The following is a 23308-nucleotide window of genomic DNA, read 5'->3' as shown; positions in this document are numbered from 1 at the left end:
TCAAGCGCTTCCCTCCTCCCAGGGCTTTTTGGGGGGTGGGGTAGGCAGATGATTTCCCCTTCTTCTCTTTTTGGGATTCAACGGTATTCGTATTTTTAATCAGCCGGAGGCTTAGTGGCGTCTCCCAAAGAATCCTTTCTCTGCACTCCTCTGATTTTCTTTTTCTCTTTCTTTCAAAAGATAAACTTTTGGAGAAAACAAAAGCAACACACAAACCCCCTGCATCCATTCAGATTTTCGTAAGATGTCGTCGGCTTGGGAGAGCTTCTCCCGCCTTCCTGACTGATCGCATTTTGGATGCAAAAATCCAGGCGATTATATATTTATATATTATATATTTTTATATATATTATATAGAAGTGGGAGATGGGTGGGAAACGACCTTTTAGCAGGGCATTTCGTCTTTATTTGGCATTTCCACCACTCTGAAGAATTTGATCTTTCTTTCCAAACTTCTGCAATCCGGTCCAACTCAGAGATGTTAGGCCCGGTGTGATAAAAGGGATTTTCTTTCCAGTAAACATGGTTTGGATGGAGCTTTTAAAATCCTACTTTTAAACTGGAGCCAGACTTCCTCCGGGAAGCCGCCCTTCAGCTCCCCCCCCTTTTTTTTGGTAATGAAGTCTTACAGACCAAGTATTTTTTAAGGCTTCGCTTCTGATTATTTGCAAGAGAACGGAGCTGCTTTCGGTTTGCCGCCTTCAGGTCTTGCTTGGGAAGAAGCTTCTTTGTAGGAGGCAAAAAAATAAAAATAAAATAAAATAAAAACAAAAATGAGGGAAATAAAAAGATCCTGGCGGTGGGCACTACAACGGGGGGGGGGGGGAGTTAAACTCGGTATCTTTGGAGCACAGAAAATCTCAGAAGTAAAACCTTGCATTGCAATCCGCTCCCTAAGTCCAGATCTTCCGCGGTAAAAGAGCGGCTTCTTCGCATTTCTAAGGCCGTCCGGCTGAAAGTCCCAAGTCTGGGTCCTTGGAAAGCGCAGAAAGTCTGGGAAAACGCGACGCAAAACCCACCCAAACCGCCTTGTAGTCGGAAATGAGGCCATGGCTAAGCTATAGGAAGGCTTTGGGTGCTGGAGACGGCGAAACCCCTGCAGATTCTCCTGGCAAAAGTTATTTAGGGGTTGCCCCCCTTGAGACCCACTGCGTATGGCCTTAATGGGGGTTTGTGGAGATCCTGGGTGGGTCTGATCCCGCAGCCCCGCTTTGTTCCCATCCCTCCCGGAGTTGTTGTTGAGTGTGGCTCTCCTTCCGCAGAATATGCCCCCGCTGAGCCCGGAGAAGCCTGCCTTGTGCGCCGGCTGCGGAGGGAAGATCTCCGACAGATACTACCTGCTGGCGGTGGACAAGCAGTGGCACCTGCGGTGTCTTAAGTGCTGTGAATGTAAACTGGCGCTGGAGTCCGAGCTCACCTGCTTCGCCAAGGACGGCAGCATTTACTGCAAGGAGGATTATTACAGGTAAAGCACCCCAGGGAGGGGGGAAGAAGGGACCCCGTTTGGGGAGCCACGTGGCCCTCTGGGACTGCAAAAGGCCGCCCCCCACTCCTCCCGACCAGAAAAGGTGCCTCCACAATCCTGGCTCAATTGGATTTTCCTGGGAGAAATCAACCAGGAGCCGAGGAGCACTTCACACGTGCATGATTTCCACTTGGGTCGCCTTCGCAAAGATACGGGTTTATCAGTCTGCGCTGGCTCAACTGCTTACACACTGGGGTTCAACTGCTCCGCTGAAAATGACTTTCACGTGTGAATGGTGGAAACCCCCCCCCCCCCAATGTGGGAAGCTCAGCAAGAGCTTTCATGTCCTCCCCGATTGTTGTGGTTTTCGAGGGCGTCGCTTCAGGCGTTTAGCTGCTGGGGTGGAGAAATCAAAGTGACGCACGTGATGCCCGCGTGTAGCACTGAGCGTGTGTGTGCGAAATGTTGCGGCGCGAAACGAACAAACATCGGGTCATATAAAAGTCCTGCTCTAGATTTCAGAACGTGCATCAATTGGGTGGGTGTGAAAGAAAGCGCGGGTGGCAGCGCTTGGTCTGCTAGGGGACCATTCACACGTGCAAAATAATCGCCCCTCGAGTTGCGCACGTGTAAATACGCCCTCAAAGGCCTCGGCTTGAGTGCAAAGGAGAGCCTAGAAGAGGGCTGGGAGAGTGCAAATTCAGCTATCACCCCCCTCGCCCCAATAACTCCTTGCTAGTAGAGGAAGGGCAGCCTTAGCTCTCTCACTTCCGCATGGGACGCTGGCAGAGAAAGTGCCTCCTCTTCCAGAGCAATGGGATACAATTCAAAGCAGCGGGAGGGACGCTTGAAAAACGGTCCTAGGCCTAGGTGGGCTATATCCTTCCCAAAACATTCCTGCCAAAAACACCCCTCCAACACACACACACTAAGCTGTGTGTTCATCCGAGTTTGCTTCCAAACCTGAATCGGGTCGCCGTTTTGCAGCTCAAGAAGCCAAGTCTCCTTGCGTTGAATTTCAGTGAGATTTGCTGGGCTGCAAACCCTAACCCTGCTTGCTTGGAAGGAAGCCCCATCGCACGATTCAACCGTTAGGATCGCGCTGCTAGTCCCTGTTGAGCAGCAAGGCTACTGCCCTCATTAAACCGGCTGTGTCATATACTGCGGGCCTTGAAACCAGCGGCGCGGGCCACACTGCTGGTCCGGAGGAGACGCTCTCCTGAGCCCGCAGCAGGCGGGCGGCAGCTTGGCCTGGCCTGGCTTGGCTCTCCATCCTGCAGCTCCGCCAGCCCCTCGCTGTTGAACCGGATCCGGCCCTCCCGCTGGGCTGCCTGGCCGCGCGCTCTTGTTAGCGCTGAGCTGCCCTCAGACAAGCCTTGTTTGTGTGTGACCCCCCCCCCTTGCTTAAAGAGACGCATCCGGATTTCGCCAGGTCCCTCCCAGCCTTTCCGAGTGAATTATAACACTCCTGTTTACACCCCGGCCCGAAGCTAGAACAATTGCCCATTGATTTCCAACCAAGAGAAACGGACTCCAAGAGACGTGCGCCTGGAAGCAGAGGTGCAATCCGGAGTCAGTGCCACTGACCGACTTCGAAGGGATGGGGCATAGGGTTGCAGTTAATGAAATCTTCCAAAAATTATGGGAAAGGGTATTGTTTACTTGCCCCCTCCCCCCTTCTCCCTTTCCTTTCCTTTGGACAGCTTTTGAGAAACCTAGGAAACCTAAACTTAAAGACGATGTCCCACTGTATTCTCAGCTTTATTTCGCAGCCTTTCCGCAAAAGGAATCTGCTAAAAGGCTCAGATGATCCTGATAGAGCCAAAATAAATATCCGTGCCTAGAGTCACACCAGCTTCCCGGCTCCACAGAGCTCTTCCCCGGAGAGCATGATCAGTGTATACCGGTGCAATGTGTGAAACTCTTCCTCTCTCGGGATGGAATGAGCAAAGTTAGCCTATTTCGGAGCAGGGCAGGAGGAAGCGTGTTCCTCCGCCCTTGGGGACAGAAAGCCTTCGTTTGGAGGTCCTGCGGTTGTCAACTCGGAGCCGGCTCCCTGCTCTCTACCTCCCTCTTCCAGTCGAAAAGGGACGAAACGGATCCAGGGGGGTTGATAGCGAAATGTCCCGGAGCATCAGATTTGGGTTTCGAGAGCTATGGAGATTTGTCAGGAGGAACTTCCAGTATATCTAGATTCAGAGCTTTTTTAGGTTTCCCACTTAGAAGTCTCATCTTAATTGAACCTGTCAGCTTAAACCGTCGTAAAGAGAACGTCTGAATGCGTGCAAAGTGCTGTTGCCACTAAAAAGGCAAGCATGGAACTATCAAATCTGAGGTTTGAATCCCAGAGACTCCTCGACCCCCTCCCAGCAACGTGTATGAGTTGACTCCTTGCCTGATGGGGGGCGTCATAATATTTGGTTCTGTGGGCTGTCTCCCTCTTTTATTAAGAAAACGGAGATATGGGCTGACGTGCTAAGTAAACCTCAAAAGTTTAGTCGATCAACTGGTTAGATGAATCGTTGAAACGCTTGAAAGATGCATGCCTATATACATTGGTGTAAGGGTTTCCAATAACAAAAATATTCATATATAGTACTGTATTATATATTTTTTCATTCTCGGGTGATGCCTGCAGCACCCACACTGGCACACTTCGTTCCCTCCCCTTCAGTTTATTCCTTTCCAATGCATGCCGATTTGAAAGTGTGATCAATCGAGGGACGGTCCTTTTAATCGGGTGACAACCGTAGGAACCAGCACGTGTGCCAAGGGCATAAAGCATATTTGCTCCTTAAAAATGCGGGGGCGGGGGAGGATCCCGCCATTTTTGCCATCTGGATAGTCTCGCTACAATCGCTCGGAGGAATGGGGAACTCAGGCAGGCACATGAGATAACGGGGGAGACAGGTGGGGACCCCGGAGCATGTTAAGAGAGCTTGCTGTGACGGTTTGGGGGCAGGATCCGGCCCAAAGGAATGGCTTAGAAGTCCGGTTAATTCCAAAGGAGAGATTTAACCTCTCCAGGCCCCTGTGGAACTGAACTGTGGCCTTATTCTGCACCCCTCTCCCTCCTCTACCTGTGGACGAAGAAGGAAAGACTGTTGGGTTCAATGGGGCGTAATCGCAGGTAACGGGGCGCCCCGGGAGGAGCAGGAGAACCGGAAAAATCACCCTCCCCTTGAGCTAGATCATAACCACTCTACTGTGTGTGTTTTTTCAATTTAACTTTCCTTCTGTCTTCAAAAACAAAAAACACTGATTTATCGTCTCTCTCTCCTTCCATATTTGAAATGGGGCAGCTGAAGTCTCGTTTCTCTGTCTGATTTTTTTTTAAAGTCCTTGCTACTCCGGATTTAGAAGAGGGCCAGGCCACTCTTGCAAAAGCTTAAAAAAATAAATAAAAAATAAACGAAAAACGAAACCCTTGCCATCCGTTGCCCAACCAAGACCCCCGTTTCTCCTTCGCCACGACTTCGCCAGCCCTTGACGCGTGTAGCCCATGCAGACGACCACGTCGGTTGGTTTCTTGTGAAAACTACGCGCATCTTCCCCTCTCGGCCTCCTGAGCGTTCGCAGGCCGCTTGACGCGACACCAGGTCCGCAAGCGTGGTCGGGTGGATGGGCTCGGCGTGCCCGCTGGCCCCTCCTGCCGCCCGCTGGCTCTAACGCTGTGCGCTCTTCCCTTCAGAAGGTTCTCCGTGCAGCGCTGTGCCCGCTGCCACCTGGGCATCTCGGCCTCGGAGATGGTGATGCGCGCCCGGGACTCGGTGTACCACCTGAGCTGCTTCACCTGCACCACGTGCAACAAGACGCTGACGACGGGCGACCACTTCGGCATGAAGGACAACGTGGTCTACTGCCGGGCGCACTTCGAGAGCCTGCTGCAGGGCACCGATCCTGCCTCCTACCCGCCTCCGCAGCTGAGCTACACCGAGCTGGCGGCCAAGGGAGGAGGCCTGGCGCTGCCTTACTTTAACGGCACCGGCACGGTCCAGAAAGGCCGGCCCAGGAAGAGGAAGAGCCCGGCCTTGGGCGTGGACCTCGTCAGTTACAATTCAGGTGGGTGGCGACCCCGCAACTAGCCTCCGGGGCTACCGGGGGGGAAGGGAGGGGTCAGCCTTCTTCGAGGAACCAGTCGCCTCACTGGGTTGGGCGTGGGCCTCAAACTCGCCCTACACGCCTATAAAGGCCGATTCACACGTGACACGCCGCCGACACGGGGAGGCTGGCAAACTCGCTCGATTTCCCACGGGTTTCTGCCTCTCTGAAACCCTCCTGGGAAGTGCTTAGTTCCAGAGAAGAAAGGCGGGGAAGGGGTGGCATCTTAAAGGTTAGCAAACTGGCTTGCATGAGCTTTTTGTGGGCTAGAGAGAATCAGATGCAGTGTAGGTACTGTAAAATATTCGATGTAAAGAGGGTACGTCCCATTCAACTCCATGGGACTTAGTTCTTCTGACGCAACGTGTGCTCCATTGAATTCCCTCCCGCCCTTGGCATTTATTTTCAGATTTAGGTTAAGGATTCCGCACAGAGAAAAAAAAATCCCATGAAGCTCACTGACCTAAGGAGGGGAAACTACCGGGATCTTTCTTATTTTCTCTAGAACGCTCTTTTTTTGCTCCTAGAGGACCGAGTTATGACCTACCGTACTTTGACTTTAAAGATAGGACACAAATACCTTTTGATTTAATTTAACTCGACTTCACTGAGACACGAGAGTTTAGTTTGAATCAGAACAGAAGCAGCTTGCTTTCCATAGAGGAAAGCTGGGGGGCTAATTTTTAGTGGTTCCGAATGTCCAAAGTACTCCGCATATTACTTCGTTGTAATCCTTGAACCAGCCCTGTAAGGTAGGCCACTATTATGATCCCCAGGTGACAGATAAAAGCGAAGGAGAGGGGGATTTCCTTGAAGCCCCTTAAAGTTTGTGTGGCAGAGGAGAGATCGGGGCTGGGGAATCGGATATGTTTCTTACGACGGGATCCTCTGAATCTCTGTTCAGAAGCAGGTTCACCAGTGTTAAACGGGCTTTACTCTGGGCTAAATGCGCATGGCGCGCCTCGCTGAACTCAACGGGACCGACCCAGGAGAAGACGCGCGTAAATTTACGCACTAGGCTACAGCAACGAAAAGTCCATTTCTCAGCCATTTCCCTTCTCATGGCTGGCTGAGAATTAGGCGGCCCGATCAATTATACTTGCTGAAATATCAGCCATATCATATTACTGGGTGTTGTTTGGGAGGGAAACAACCCTCGCAATCCGCCTGAAACGCAAGTGAGAATTATTTTCTGGTGATAGTGTGACCATCATCAGGACGCACAGCCCAACCCCATTTTCTGCCGGGTCTAGTCCCGTTTCTAAGAGCCTAGAGTCCTTCCAGGTTTCAGGATATATTGGCCTCAATTCGAAACCTAGACGGCTGCCCGTGGGATGCGTAAAAGGGAGCGCAAGCCCCCGCAGACTGTGCCGCGACCTCCAATTTAGCCGTGAAATCGCCCCCTCGGAGGAGGTCCCTGAGCATGAAATTTGTGGTTTGCTCGAATAGAGGCGCTCCGCGTTGCTTTGTCCCTGGCTGGATGGTGAATGCGCGCAACTAAAGCTAAACACAAAGCTGGATGTATGTTTGAGAGAATCTGAGCTCACAGAAAAAAAATTGAAATTGGGTGGGTGGGGGAGAGTTGACCCTGTTGAATCTGGACCATTCTCAGGGAAAAGAAAGTCAGGGCCCGGGGTTTCTGTTTTGCAATACGGATTAACCTGAAATGATGCGCTCCGCTCTCCTAACGAACATGGGAATCTGCCTCATTCTGCCATCTATTGTCCACTAAGACTGGCAGCTGCTCCCCCAGGGCTTCAGATGGAGGGCATTCCCAGCCCTGCCTGGAGATGCCGAGGCCTGAACCCGGGACCTCCTGCCTGCAAAGCAGACAGATGCTGTGCCAGTGCGCTCCTGCTCCAATCCGCGCTAAGCGAGTTTTGCTTGCTTGTCTACTGGAAAGCGCCTTGCTCCGGATTTCACTCTCCCGCGCTAGCTGGAGGCACGAAGCCTCTCCTTCTTTCCTCGCCCCCCCCCCACCTTTGGCAAGGAAGAGCGAGGCAATTTCGTGTCCTCTGATGCGGAGGGAGGGGGGGAGCTAGAAGAGGAGGAAGCCGAGTTTTAATTGTTGGCTGTTAATTGGAGATGACACTGGAATCTCTGGCAGCGGAGCCGCTTCTAGGCTAGGCGAGATGTAGGAAGGCGAAGCGAGAGCGCGCGCTGAGGCGCCTCTCCTCTCCAAGGGGGCTGGGCAGAAGGAGTGGGGGGGGGGAGAGACTGAAGGAAGGGCTGGGGGGCTGGGCAAGGCACTGGGAAAGGCACTGGGATTGCTTTCAGTGCGTTATGCGTATTCATCCCACCCCAAACTAACAGAACTCCAGCCAATATATGGAATATAGATTTCAAACAATGCATGCACACAATCTTGGAACGGGCAGAAATCGTGGGGTTGGGCTGCAATCCTGTTGCCCCTCACCTTAAACCATATCCCTCAACCCTCCATTTTCTAGCTTTTACTCTGAAAAATTATTAAGTTTCTTGCATTTGTAGAACCGGAGACAGGAGGCAAACGGTACGGGTCTTCCCACTGAAAACGTAGACTGCTCCTTAATTTCAAGGTTTTACTTTGCCCGCTCGGGGAAAAAAAATAAATCCTGCAACTGCCCAGCTCCGAACGACCCCAAAACATATTTGCCAGACAGAGAATCCTAGCTATCTTTTGAACAGGAGTGGGCCACGATCCAGCAGAAATGGAAACATTTTTTTAAAGCCCCAGTACGGAGGAGCTTTCCGTTGCAATCTTGTGCCTGGGTCTACTTTCCAGTAGAACACAGTGACATTTTCCTTTCGAGTAAATCCGCTGCCGAACAGCGCAATCCTATGCGCGTCTATTCAGAAAAAAGAATCATACATTACTCTCAGGTAAAAAAGTACGTAGGACTTCAGAAGCCATCAAAGTGATTCGACCAGGTTGGATTGTACCATTTTCCTCCCACACCAGAATCACGACCCCCTGTTGTTTGAAAATAGTTGATTTCAGTGAAGGCTTAAGTTCCTGCCTTGGGCAACTTTCGTTAAAGGCTTGGGAGCATCGGATTCGTTGCGATCATTCCTTTTCGCTTCAGAGCGTCTCTCTCTCTCTCTCTCTCTCTCTCTCTCTCTCTCTCCCTCCCTCCTTTTTCAAGGAACAAAGCAACCCTCCCTAGAAAATCGCTCTTAAAACAGAGCACTTTTTTTCCAGAAGGAGACAAAAGAAAAAGTGTTCAGTGTTTTCTGGAAAGTCATGTTAGTTTGGAGATAGAGAGCGAGAGGCAGAGCAGACAGATGGAAAAGACTATACCAAGACGGCGTGCGCTAGTTTAAGGGCTTCCAACTTCTCCCCAAATGAAAATCGGCCCGCATTCGTTTGGATGTCGTGTGTAGGAGAATTTCCCTGTGGATCATGTCCACAACCGGTTAAATATAATAAACTGGATAGGGAGAGGGTGGAGGAAAGAGGAGTCAAGTTGGCGTTGTTCATCTTTTGATGCTTACTCTAATTTGGCTGGAAAAGTGAAAGGCAAAACCCCAAACCACTGGAGTGGGTTGTCCTCAAATTAGACAACCTGCCTCTTTGTGCTATTTATTGCAGAGCAGATCTGTGTCTCCAAAGGGAGGCAGAAGGGACTAGCCTAGAATGTTACTGAGTTAATTTCAGAGAATTAAACTTTAATCGTGAACACACATGATATCTGCAGAAATAAGGGCCGTTTACATTAATTACAGACAGGATTGTGGTCTGAAGGTCCCATGGTTTTCAACAGGAGAATGAAGCACCTGCTTACATCTTTGCCCAAATATATGAATGTTTTCTCTTTTTTTAAGTGCTTAACGTTGGTTAGATCGCGTGCAAAATGAATACAGAGCACTTTCTTATTTCAGGATGTATAAATAAGCAAGTGCTCCAATCATACAGAAATGATAAGCTAAATCTCAGCTTTCTACTCTGTTTCTGATCAGAGTTACTAGGAAGTAAGAATCGCAAGAGTGCATTCAGAGAGTCAAGGCTGTCATCCTTCTCCCTTAGTTTTGTTGTTGTCTTCACTAGGCCTGTAATAATAGAGGAACTGGTTTATTTAGCATAGGTGTGGAGAAGCTTTGTGTCCCCCCCCCCCATGTTAATGAACTACAATTCCCATCAGCCCTAGCAAGCATGCCTAATGGCCAGGAATGATAGGAGGTGTAGTCCAGTAATATTTGGAGAGCTAAAGATTCCCCATACCTGATTTAGCTGGAGGAAAGCACCTGGCAACAGCCTACTTCATTAGATGTGAAGGTACTGCCTATGAAATCGCAAGTCAGATAAGCCACTTAGCAGCACAATCCTATGCATGCCTACCCAGAAGTAAGTCTCATTGAGTTCGGTAGAGCCTACTCCCAGGTAAATGGGTACAGGATTGGCACCTAGGTCATCTTTGCACAATGCCACCTCTCATTTTCCCCACACCTATAATGCAAAGGTAAATCTGACCAAAGTAGGTACCATGTTTAGAAACAGCTACCTTCTGCTTTCTGTTCCCCATTAACAAGATTCTAAAGGACACACAAATAGGGGAAATGAGGTTCCAATGTGCTGTTAGGGGAGTGTGTGTGTGTGTGTGTGTGTGAGAGAGAGAGAGAGAGAGAGAGAGAGAGAGAACCATCTACTTGCCTGTAATGGGCCACTTTGGATTTCCACCCATCCCAAATGCATCCCTGATCTCTAATTCCTAGTGATGTAAGCTCCCAGGTAAAATTGCAAGATCCAGGTGGAATTCTGTGTATGCATCTTTGGGTGTAATGGCGAAACCCTGGAAGGAAGTTCCACCGAGCTCTATAAAACTTGTTCCCAGTTGTGTGTATGACTGCAGCTGAAGTCACACTGAATAAAACAGGACATGCTTTTTGGAAAATGTGCATAGGTTTGCATTGTTACTTAGAACTACAAGCTGACTGCAATGCACATGTGGTCCAGTTTCCCATATTATGTTATCATTTGGCTAATTACTGGGATGAGGGGCCTCTCCTAGTTTGAAGGTTCCCTCCTGCAGTGGGAAGATCTCCTGTTCATGGGCAAAGCCCAGCTGTCGGGCAGCAATGTTAGGGTGCTTTGTTATCCTGGACCACTTTCAAAACATACGGCACATTTTATTAATCACCTGTGCTGCCTTTGCAGTTTTCAAGCAAAACCACAACAGTGACCACTGGCTATGATGTACATTTGATTTTCCAAATGGCTTTCTCTTCTGCTTTCTCTCCTCTTGAATTAATAATGTTGATAAGTGGCACAATGTAAGCCAAGAGGCATTCTTGCAGCCTAATCTTTGACCTGTTTACTCGGAAAAGCCTACTGAGTTCAGCAGGACTTCTTCCCAATTGAAGAAGCACATATCAGGCCACAGCCTGATGCTATGGATGTTGAGTTAGACTTAGTTCTAGGTCTGTGTCCAGCCTTTCCATTACTTTGAATGTGCCCTTTGGCACTTCAGGTCAAGGAGCTGATTCCTTCACATGGTCCAGATGGGCTCTTGTCATGCTTGTTTTCAGATTCCTGTCCTCCCCAATTCACCTTTGCATTTTGGGTTGTTATATATGCAGCGTGTGAAAATGGCATGACAGTTACAGTGGTACCTCGGGTTACATACGCTTCAGGTTACATATGCTTCAGGTTACAGACTCCGCTAACCCAGAAATATTACCTTGGGTTAAGAACTTTGCTTCAGGATGAGAACAGGAATCGTGCAGCAGTGGCGCAGTGGCAGCAGGAGGCCCCATTAGCTAAAGTGGTGCTTCAGGTTAAGAACAGTTTCAGGTTAAGAACGGACCTCCGGAACGAATTAAGTACTTAACCCGAGGTACCACTGTAATGTTATGATATTGTATAATTGAACCAGTGCCTTTATGGCTACGTCCCAACGGACGGTTGTGGATCAGCCCTCACTGAACACGTTCCTTTTGAGTGAAACTTGTGCAGGATAGGTTCAGAAATATTCAGATCTAGGGCACCAAATCCTTTCACATGGCAATAACAGCCTAAACCCTCTTCTTCCCGTGATCAGTGGCTCCCTGCATGATGGATTAAGGGGTTTAACAGAACAGAACAGAAAGGAGACAACTGAAAGGCAGACTGGGATTGGCTTATTTCTTTATTATTATTATTATTATTTTTAAAAGGCCTTGCTGAGCAGAATTTATGTGGCCGTTGACCTCGACTCTCCCACCCCTTTCGGGTGTTGTAGCTAAAACAGAAGTAGTAACATTTTCCACCAATAAAAAGATTGCTGTCTCCTCCGAAATTCTAACTCCCAACATACTGGGATTTGTCAAAAGAATGTAGCAGTGACCTCTGGTGGCTTCTGCAGGGAGAAGCCTTTCTCAGAGAGAGGAGGCAGAATATTTATTTTTAAAAATGTAGGGGTTTTTTTTTGTGTGTGTGTGTGTGTGTGTGTAGGAGCTGTCTGTTGCTGCTGCATTGGCCTTAAATGTGAGAGACAGCGAAGAAAAGATGGCATATTTTAATAGGCCAACTTTCTCTTGTTTGCCAAGCTGCCTTATATTCAGAGCAACATTCAGAAACTGACTGGATTTGAGGCTGTTGTGTGTGTTCAGACTTTGAGGGGTTTGCGTGCTTTTCATGTGTTGTGTAGAAGGAGGATTTTTGCCAGGTATGCTGCCCACCCTCCACTCTCAACTATAGTGGTGAGGCAAAGTGACCTACCCAGGTCAATTATAAAATAATCGGAGAAAGTTCTGTTTCCCTTAATGAGCTAGATGCCAACTGTTCCTTTCCTAGGAAATGTGGCTTGATTCAGATCCAGCTTTAAAATGTACATTTGTAAAAGTTCTCTCCAGATCAGACCAATAACTCTGGCCCACTAGTTCATTTTATCCAATTCTCAGTGGCAGCTGTGTTACCTCCAGTGGCGTAGCGTGGGGGGTGCAGGGGGGGCCGGCCGCACCGGCCGCAACGTCTGGGGGGGCGCGCTCGCACTTGCAGCTCTCTGCCCCTACCGGGTTAGGGGGCGCAAATTACTTGCCTTGCCCCGGGTGCTGACAACCCACGCTACGCCACTGGTTACCTCTGGTTCTAGGATGTGAATTTTTTTTTTTTAAAGAACATTTTTATGATATAACAAGGACAACAACCAATGTCCTTCCTGAGGCACTCCTTTAGGATGTGAATATTTGAATTATTTATTTTTAAAGAAGAGAAGTGTGAGTTGAGGAGGCAGAGGGAAAAGCTAGCAAAAGGCTCTGTCCCATTTGAGACGGTACACTTTCCTACAATCTTTGGGAACGGTGCCTATAATTCCCTGACAACACTTCTGCCATGTTTTGTTAGTTCCCCATCTAGATGTCATGATTTACCACCTGGCTGCTTTGTGAATAAGAGATCTCCCTGGCCTAGAGCCTGTGAGCTGGAGTGCTGTTTTTATACAGCATCAACTTGCATGATGGTTCAGGTTCCAAGAGCATTTCCACCCATGACGTGAGGTTTGTCAAGTGCAGTGGTCTGTTCATGTGTCTTTTAAACCGCGGATTGATGTGAAACTGCTTAAGGTGTGGAGAAAAAATATTTTTACTTGCCACATATCAAATTTTTGTTGTAAAGGGGCAGCCGGATTTAAAAGCTGCCAATCCTACATGATGTGACTATAATCCGTACATAAATATGAAGTCACAGGGATAAAGCCTAACCTACAGCTAGAATATCCATTGGGGTTTTAAGAAGGGTCCTTTTTCTGCTTTTAATCCCACACAAACAGCCTTCGTATGCAAACTATGAATAACAAGCACAAGAATAGCTCTAGGGTGCTTCCTTGTATGAAAGCATCACATGTGAAAACATGGTTGGGGTATTACAGTCCTGTGTAAGCATGCCTACTTGGCTGGGAGTAAATCCCATTGAACTCAGACAAGCTCTCATCTAACATATCGGGCTGCATAGCTGCAGCCCTGTGATCACTTATTCATCATGCTAACAAAACTATTAGCCTGCACATCTGCTTACCTGGAAGTAAGCCCCATTGAAGCCAATATGATTTAATTTCTGGGTAGGTATGGCTTAGGTTCGCGTAGCTGATCTCTTTTCTCATGAAAATAAGTTTTCAAAGTAGGGTGGCTAGATGAAAAAGGAAACTGGGCTCCTACCCCTTTGATGGTTGTGGGGCAGAAGTAATTCCCATTGGTGCATCTTGATTGACAGGCTGCACCTACTGAAATTCCTTCTGCTACAAAGACAGAAAAAAAGGTTTCTATTTCATCTAGTCATCTTAGTTAAATATATATATATTGGTGTGCGCGCACACCATATAATATGTAAGTTAAAACAATTAACATGCCAGCTAAAAAATGAACAGCAAAGCTGATTGTTTATGAATGTTTTCACCTGGTTTTGGGAGGAATCAAGTAAGGAAGTAGCAGCTTGGTTGATTTTTCCTAGGTAGGGAATTGCAGGAGGCTGAAAAGGCTTTAAGTAAGGCGGCGTGATGCCAAAGATGCCAGGATTCCTGAACCTTTAATAGTTGTATGGAAGAGGGGATTCCAGTGGGATAGCTTGTCATGCAAAAGCCACACCTGCTGATGTCACCTCTGCAGGACAATAACAGGTCTGTCTCACCTGGCCTTTGTTCACCAATGGCTTTCACATCTGGGGGGAAAACAGAGAATAACAGAGCAAACTTTAGCCCACCCCATTTTATTGTCCTGATCTGAGCAGCTTTGGAGGTCATATTCACTGGGCTCAACCCTCCATGTTAATACTGAGCTCATTCTCTAAGTGCAGGCTATTTCGTAGTCAAAAACAGCCACAGCCACACATGAGAGGGAAGTTATCAGCATGCTTGAGAGAATCCTAATGTTTGTAAAAGTAGAACAAAGGTTTTTTGGTGGGGGGAACCCTAAGTGTGCAAGCGTAGACCAGCACATTATGATAATGCTGAGCTACCGGGGGGGGGGGGGGGGAGGGAACAAAATGGAGTGTCCCGAAATAAAGCCAGATTGGAAGCCTGAATAGTAACACTCTGCACTGCAATAATTTGTTGCAGGTCTCACTTGTGGGCCTTAATTCTGAGTAAACACACACGCAATCAGGTGGCAAACATTGTAGATGGAGTTATTTTTAAATTAGGGTTTTCTCCATTTTCTGCTTTAGTTCTATGTTTTTTAAAAAGAGGACCTTTTTAAAAAGGTATGTGAAAAGAGGACCTGCAGTCCAGTTTGCAGGCATGCCTGCATGAATGTACGGAAATGTGTATAGGATTGTAGACTCCTGAATATAATTTTTTAGGACCGCAGTCCAAGTGAGCTGGTTTGTTCTAAAAAGGGATACCAAGTGGTTTAAAATAGATTTAATATAGGGAGGGGGAAGTTGAAAGCCATTCAACAAAACTGGAAAAGATTCTACTCATCATGATACCTGGATTTAATAAACTCATACTGCTGTCATCCCAACCTTTTCTTTTTAAAAAAGGAATGCAACACGTTGATCCGAGGAGCAAAATATTATAATTATGAGGGGGAGGGAAGTGTGTGCACGCACACGTGTGAAGGCAGGACTATGGGCTCGTCCATACTTCCTCTTGTGCCATGCCTGGAAAGCATGGGTCAGAGTGGTTTTCCTCTTGACCAGCTCCCTTCCGAAGGGAAAATCTGCTTCTTAGCGATAGGTCAGAACAAATGGCAATGGGAGGGGACACGATTGAGGGGCTCTGATTAAGTGCTAAAGAGTGGTTTCCCCAGGGTGGGGGGAAGCAGCAGGACAAGAGGAAGTGTGGGTAAGTCCTATATAGTTTCATGAAGTTTGATCCTAAATGCTTTGCTCAGAGAATGTGTCTGCTTAGGACAGCAGCCTCAGATTATGTCCACCTTGTGCTTCCAAGGAAGGGTTGGGATGAATGAAAAACATATTACACGGAGGTGACTTTAAATTGCTCCCTGCAGTGCCAGTCTCTGTTGTGCAAGGCAGAGTTCAAATTCTATAGCAAGGAAGGATTGCCAACTTTTCTGCCAGCCCCTTTGCTTTTGACATCAACCATAGCTTCAACGGCAAACATAGCAAATGATGATGCTGATCTCCGTTCTACAAAAAGGCTCCAGCTGCTGATTTTTGCAGCTTATAACAGCTGTTAAAGGCACAAGAGCAGGTCTGGCCAACCCCCCACTCCTCTAGTGTGCGTGGTCAGTAGGAAAATTAAATTGAATAGTGAACGTCTTCAGGGGCAAGGAGAAAGTCACTCTGCCTTCTTTGTCACACTCTGCCTGCAAAAATCAATGCATTCAGCTAGGCTTAACTATGCAATAGATTGTGATCTTGCACTATAGTAATATTTTATTGTACACTTGTGCAGTCAATGTTAGTTATTTCTGTGACATAGCAAGTGGGGGGCATGTTGTGGGAACCTTAAGCATAAATGTAAGGCCTTTGCCATATTATGTGATGTGTATTATATGTAGTGTTTTTACTTGGAGACTATTTGTGACAATATATTGTCCAGAGCTGACAAATATCACAAAGGCAAGTGCCTATCAGAATTTCTCCAAAGTCCAGGCAATTTCCTTTTCCTGACAAGGTGTTACAAAGGCATTGCTTTAGAAGTCTCCTTTTAATTGAGAGTGCAGTAACTTCGTAGCTGAAACCTGAGAAGATTGTGCAAATGCCAAAAAAAAAAGGTAAAGGGACCCCTGACCATTAGGTCCAGTCGTGGCCGACTCTGGGGTTGCGGCGCTCATCTCGCTTTATTGGCCGAGGGAGCTGGTGTACAGCTTTCAGGTCATGTGGCCAGCATGACTAAGCCGCTTCTGGTGAACCGGAGCAGCGCACGGAAACGCCGTTTACCTTCCCGCCAGAGCGGTACCTATTTATCTACTTGCACTTTGATGTGCCTTTGAACTGCTAGGTTGGCAGGAGCAGGGACTGAGCAACGGGAGCTCACCCCGTCGCGGGGATTCGAACTGCCGACCTTCTGATCGGCAAGTCCTAGGCTCTGTGGTTTAACCCACAACGCTACCCACGTCCCTTTGCCAAAAGAATATATGGCACCAAAAGCTGCAGAAGAACTTGAGAGAGAGACTATAGTTAAGTGACCTGCAGAAGGTCTCAGGTGGAACCACTACATCTTCATTAGGCGGGACAAAAGTTGCAGGGATCTGCCTGAGACTATAGAGCCAATGTCCGTAAGAGTAGACATTAGTGGTCTAGATATACAAACAGTCTGAGCTGGTATCAAGCATCTAATCCTGATGCAAAGTAGCAAAAGATGGCAGTGGAATATGTGGTGTGGCAGAGAGACCTCCCTAACGCATGATCAACAGGCTGTTTGTTACAAATGTTACAGGCCAAAGAACCTGTGGTCCTCCAGATGTTGTTGGACTTCAGATCTCATCATCCATGACTGGCAGACTTCCTGGCTCTGGATGGTGGGAGATGGAGTCTAGAAGGATCTGGAACAGGTCCCTCATCCCTGCCTACAGGGCTTCAAGAAAGCAAATGCATGACATTTCTGTTTGTAGAATTACAGAATGTTTTGTAGATGGGGAAGCGGGAGAACGGCACCTTGTTTTCTCATATTCTAGGGGAGGCTGGCTCAATATGTGGCCCTCCTCAATCAAATGCAGCACACCAGCTGCATCATGTGGTTCGACATCTCCTCTGTCCTTGCAGTCCTTCGCAGGAGGAAAAAGAGCAGGTTGTTTGAGCCTGCAGGGGACACATGGCTGGATATTGATGGATTGGCGCTAGAACTTGGGGTGCCAGATTTAAATCTAGAGAACATCCGTAGCTCAGTGGCAGAGCCTCTGCTTTGGAGCCAGAAGGTTCCAGGTTCAACCCCCAATAGCAATTCCAGGTAGGACTGGGAATGTGCCCATTGGAAACCCAGGAGAGCTGCGGCCAGTCAGTGTAGGCAATACTGAGCTAGATGGCTCAGTGCTTTGACACGGTAGAAGGCAGCTTCCCAATGTTCCTATTGGTCAACTCTTCTGGTTGGCCACAGCTTCTTTTCTTGCCCATTCCCTACCCAGCCTTGTTTTCTTCCCCCTTCACAGACTTCCAGGTGTGCCACACAGCAAGCAGGAGGGGGAGATGCATGTCAGAGCCTCCTTGCCTGCCACATTGGGATTTCAAAAGATATGTGAATGTCTCTAGCTCTGAATTTGAACCCGGGATCCCTTTACCAAATGCTCTGCTCTTCTAGGCTGAAAAGGAAATATACGGAGGACAAGGTGTTGTTCTTAAAATAGTTTTGGAAGGGAACCGATAGGGTGAAGGCCAACTTTCCTCAACCTGGTGCCCTCCAGATGTTTGGGACTCCAACTTCCTTTAGCCCCAGTGAGGGATGCTGGTGACGATGATGAAAATGTGAGTTTGAGTCCAACAACAGAAGGCCGCAGGCATCCCTAGCCCAATTGCAGAACATGCAACCTGGTGCTGTGTCTTCTCATCACAGTTCTGCTATTGCTGCTTCTCTGGAGAGGAGAAAGCTCCTGGGTTAGAATAAGGGAACTCTAGAGTTCGAAGGGACCCAAAGGGTCGTCGAATCCAACCCCCTGCAAGTCCTTCTCTGGTACATTTCTTCTCCTGGCCAGGGCATCTCTATTTAAAGTAGTGTTGCCTCCAAAGAAAGGGGTAGGTAGGGGAGACCACTGCCTCTGCCTGTCTTGGGAAGAGAACAGATGCCATCTTCTAAGCGGTGGGATTTGGATAGGAACAATCTGGAAACAGGATTCCCGGAAGGGAACTTGCTCCCAAATAATACAAAAGGCTTCTCCGTTCCAGACAGTGCCATTGCGGATGCTTAATCTGGCCCATTCAGTGCCAATCAGAGATGCTTTCGAATGAAAGGCATCCACCAAGCAGCCAACTCAGGGTGTGTCTGTGCAAGAGGGAGCTCTAACCTGGCATCAGCCACAGTCCTGTCTTGGAAACACGGCAGGCAAGAGAACCAAGCAGGATAAGAGCCCTTGTAGCCAGCTAGGTTCTTTTTAATTTTTTGTGAAGACTTAAACAATTCTTGCCTGCCCACCGCCCCTGGAAACCAACATGGAAATGCAGAAAACTGAGTGGAAGTATAAGAAATGGAGAGGAGCTGAAATGGGCAGATTTTCCCCATCCCTGCCAATACTCCTGGTTTTCTATTCTCCCCTCCAACATTCAAGCAGCAATCCATGGGCAATGAGCAGGCTGAGTCTGCACTGGGCTGTTCCCCCCACCTACTCCCCCAAGTGTCTTTTAAAAAACAATGTTGTACTTCTGAAACCTGGGGTTTTTTCTTGAGTCTGCTGATAACCACCCTCTTGTCTTGAGAATGGAGGGTGCCCTTTTGGCTATCCAATGAGTTTGCTATTAGTCCATAGTAAAGGTAAAGGGACCCCTGACCATTAGGTCCAGTCGCGAACGACTCTGGGGTTGCAGCGCTCATCTCGCTTTATTGGCCGAGGGAGCCGGCGTACAGCTTCCGGGTCATGTGGCCAGCATGACTAAGCCGCTTCTGGCGAACCAGAGCAGTGCACGGAAACACCGTTTACCTTCCCGCCGACGCGGTACCTATTTATCTACTTGCATTTTGACGTGCTTTCGAACTGTTAGGTTGGCAGGAGATTAGTCCATAGTATTTGCAATATTTTTACGCTGCCATTTGACCATATGATTCCCAAGGTGTCTTACAGCTCATCAAATTAAAATGAAATATTTTCAGCAACCTACACTTGAAACATCTGAACTGAAAATAGTGTTTTTTTAAAATGTATTCCTCATCCCTTGGTGAATCTGTAGAGAGAAATGCTCTAGTTTCATCTCTAGGATGTGCAACATAGAGGAAGGGACAGACAGGTAGTGGAAATGGGTTGAGATTATACTCCTTTTCATAGAATCATAGAATTGTAGAGTTAGAAGGGACCACAGGGGTCATCTAGTCCAACCCCCTGCAACACAGGATTCTTCTGCGCAATGTGGGGCTTGGTCACACAATCCTGAGATTAAGAGTCTCATGCTCTACTGACTGAGCATGACTGGAACTCTACAAACAAATTAAGTGGGGCGATAGTGTCACATTAGCTCTGACCTCAACTATTTTGTCTATGGAAAGCCCCAAACATGCTAAGAATAAGTCACACAACCATCTGGTGAAATGAGAGGAACTGGTTTAGAACGGATAGTCGATTTTCATTCTGCACAAAACCAGCCACTGCATCATGAAACCTAAAACAATATTCTCAAAAGGGTTAGGTCTTTGGGAAAAACAGTCTATCGCAGTCCATTGTTTCATGGGTCTTTAGTTGCTACAGACATTGTAGCTTATCTTGCACCGCTAAAAAATGAATAAAATGAGCTGGTAACCTACAAAATTAGCCATCTTCTAACACCCTGATCCTATTATGTGGAAAGATTCCCTGTAGAGATCAACAGGACTTGATATCATGCAATGCATTTAGGAAGGAGTGGGGGAAGCAGATTTGTTTTAACTATTTAGCATGAAAAATTAGATCACTTTTCAGGATCTGTTCAATGTGGGAACAGCAAGAGAGACTTCAATGGTCCTGCTTATGTCACAGAGCAAACAATGCGAATTAAGTTTAATTGAAATGATTGGCTCTAAAGGAATTTAATTAGTCCATGTTTAAAGCATGTGTGAGTGTGTGTGTATCATCTGATTTGCACACAGAGAGACACCTTGGACTGCTTCCCAACAGTTGGCTGGATTTATTCACAAAGCTTAAGCCAACCCCCAACCCCTGAGAAAAAGCTGGAAAAGCATACATTATACTCTGCACATTACATCAGTCCATGGAGACTTAGATTTTACAGTTTATATATTAAAAAGAGGCAAAAGCATCTCACATCTGCATTTACCCTCTCCTTCCAAAAGGAAAAAAAAAATAACCTGCAGCATTTTAAAGCTGCTTTTCTCAGCGCCACTGTGAAAGGCTGGCTCAAGTGCCCCATGCATTCAAATAATCCCTGAGACCAGGAAAAAATTGTTAAAGAAAATACAGAAGAGCCAGAGCTTTTAAAGCAGCTTTCACTACATGAAGAGGCAAGGCATTTTTTTAATTGTAAAAATCTAAACTTGAAACTGTTTGCTTCTTCAGCAGTACAGTGGGAAAGTTTATATATATATATATATATATATATATATATATATATATATCTGAAGGATGTTTAAGAAAAGGAACCAAGTGGGCAGAATCAGGTTTGGTATCTGTAAGCAACTGAGGAAAGCTGACCTTTGTTGCACCTTCACACAGAAGGTGGTTCACAGAGAGAAAGCAAGCTGGAATATAGTGATCCCCAGTACAAAGTTTAAGAACCATTATGTTACATTAAAGTTGACAATGCTATCTCTTTGCAGTCAGTTTTTCCATGGTTTCTAATTAATATATGTATCAGTTTGGGGCTGCAGTTCATGCACACTTACCCAGGAGTTAAGTCTCACCGAACTCAGTTGAGCCTACGTCTGGGCGTGCATGCACAGATTTGTGCTGTTAGTGCACAACCAAATTTCTCAGACGCCCTGAGTTCATCCACTTTGCTTGTCCCATGCCTAGAAAGCTGAACGGTTTTCTGTTCCCCCTGCTGCTATTCCTGGGGAAGCCTGCTCTTTGCCGCTGAATCAGAGCCAACGTCAACCTGTGGGAAACCCTATTGGCGTTTGCTCCAATTCATCAGTAAGGAGTGGGCTTCCCGGGGAAAGCAGCAGAACAAGAGGAAGTGTGAAGGAGCTTCCTGTGACACTGGTTATTCTTCTTCCTGTTTTATCAGTGCTGGAAACTGAAGCAGGAGCTTCCACACTGGACTTTTTCTCTAGTACTACCACCTATTCATTTGTGAATCCAAACTGTAGGTGCTTTGAGATGGGGACTTAATACTGTAAATGGATTGATGATATTGCAAGTTTCCCTTGGGAAGTGTAAATCTGGATTAAAATGAGAAGAAGAAAAAACAGGCTGGTAATTTTTAATGACAATAATTTTCCGTGGACCTTGCAAAAAAGGAAATAAAGGTGCATGCATGAGGAGCACCCATTCCCCATTCCAGCCCTGGAGATGTTTCTTACGCAAATCACATACGCTGCCATGGAGTTCCGCCCCTTCCTCAAAGAGTGAGTCATAGCTGCGAAAGTGCCTAATCCTAGGCAATAGACAGAGCTGTACAAACTTTTCATGTTGGTGACACACTTTTTAGACATGCATCATTTCGCGACACGGGAATTCAGTTTTGCTAGCAAACCGGAGGTTAAACTAACCCCTTTCCAGCCCCGGGAGGAGCATGGGGAATGTTCGCGCGACACACTTACACACTGCAGCCGACACACTAACGTGTCGCGACACACAGTTTGGAAAGCTCTGCACTAGACTATCAGGGATGGGTGCATGAGAGCATACAGTGAGAGAGAATCCATGCATGTGTGTGTGTAGGATTGACCCATCAGGCCAATTGCTGTCGGGAAAAGGACGGGCAAGGGATGGGCAAGGGTGAATGAGGCTTGTGGGTATATGTGGACCTTGTGGCAGACATTTGTGTTCCATATGTGGCAGGGAGGAGCCACCAATCAGAAGGTTACTTCTGTGCAGGTGCTACATACTGTGGCTGCGTATGAACCAGACTTGGGAAAGACTCTTATGCCTGAAACCCTGAATAACCTTTCCTCCGTTGGTGTAGGTAATACTGTGCTAATGATCTGACTTGGTGTGATCTAGTTTCCTAAGTGTTGTGGTGGCAGGCATGAGGCAACAACTCATGTCTGTTTCTTACCCCACACAGGACTTTCAATGCCACAGCTGTGTGTGAATTGCTTACAGGGTTAATTCCACCCTAGAATCCTATACTATACAAAACAACTCTTCATCACTTCATAATCTGACCTGGTTTAGTATGCATGTAGGCCAGGCTTACAGAACTGGGATCTGTCAAACTGAGTATGATTACTGGTCTCTCCCCAAAAAAAATCTCTGGAAGGCAGTGAAACAAAAAGATGTGCCCAGCTCCTGATAGGCTGCCCTTAATGGCAGCCAGTCTGCACTTGATATCCAGGCTTGTAATTTGCACAGGCCTGGTATACAGCATCATTACACAGTGCAGAATTCCTATTGCCACCATGTCAGTATAGGTTTAGGATGCAACTTGCGTGGTAATCTGAGATGCAGGCTGTTTTACTTAGAATGCACACATGCCGGGAGTCACAGCTCATCGCGTGTACACGAAACCGACCAACCACATTTTTAATCCTAAAGACATAGAATTGTAGAGTTGGCCACAAGGGTCATCTAGTCCAAGCCCATGCAATGCAGGAATCTTTTGAACCCACAATGCTGAGATTAAGAGTCTCACGTTGTACCAACTAACTATCCCAGGATGTGGGAGTCTATATGCCAGTTTCTTGAAGCTGCTGCTCAAACTTGCTGGTAATGTTTGTGTGTGTGAGGGATGGGGAACCCTTCCTGAAGGTCACATTCCCTCATCTGCCACATTTGAGAGGAGGCACATGCCAGCGGGCGTGCAGCCAAAGGCAAACGTGGGCCGAGCAATGGGGGCAACACTGGCAGGGCTACATTCCAGCCGCACGCAAATCACAGGTTTCTGTGCACGCTCCCCTCATGTGCAGCTCCTCTGTCCTCCACTCAGACAAGCAAGATGCATTATCAGAGTTGCAGTGCAAAAGCTCTTGTGTAAGCATCCATCCAGGGAATGCTTGTCAGATTGCAATGCTTGTAGTCCTACGTATGGCAGGTGCAGGTGGGAGGAAGATCCAGTCCAGGCTTTTGCTCTAGTTCTGGGAGGCAAGGAAT

At 47.3% G+C, this 23308-nt stretch overlaps 1 protein-coding gene and 1 long non-coding RNA gene across 5 annotated transcripts in view; one reads left to right on the top strand and one right to left on the bottom strand.

Moving 5' to 3' along the window:
• LOC308479833 overlaps window positions 1–23308 on the bottom strand; it is a 48941-nt gene that overhangs the window by 10586 nt on the left and 15047 nt on the right. The gene's annotated exons all lie outside the window — the stretch shown is intronic.
• Window positions 1–23308, top strand: part of LHX9 (LIM homeobox 9) — a 37955-nt gene that overhangs the window by 2042 nt on the left and 12605 nt on the right. For 2 of the 3 annotated variants that reach the window (XM_081010789.1, XM_081010787.1), the window contains exons 2-3: window positions 1263–1465; window positions 5157–5527. In XM_081010789.1, coding sequence (XP_080866915.1) covers window positions 1263–1465; window positions 5157–5527 — 574 coding nt within the window. The remainder of the gene's footprint in view (window positions 1–1262; window positions 1466–5156; window positions 5528–23308) is intronic. The other variant, XM_081010788.1, reaches the window with a different exon arrangement.

Source organism: Podarcis pityusensis (assembly GCF_964106645.2).
Source record: "Podarcis pityusensis genome assembly, chromosome: 6".
Taxonomy (NCBI): domain Eukaryota; kingdom Metazoa; phylum Chordata; class Lepidosauria; order Squamata; family Lacertidae; genus Podarcis; species Podarcis pityusensis.
The sequence above is the reverse complement of the archived record's forward strand: the minus strand, read 5'-3'. Positions and strand labels throughout refer to the sequence as shown.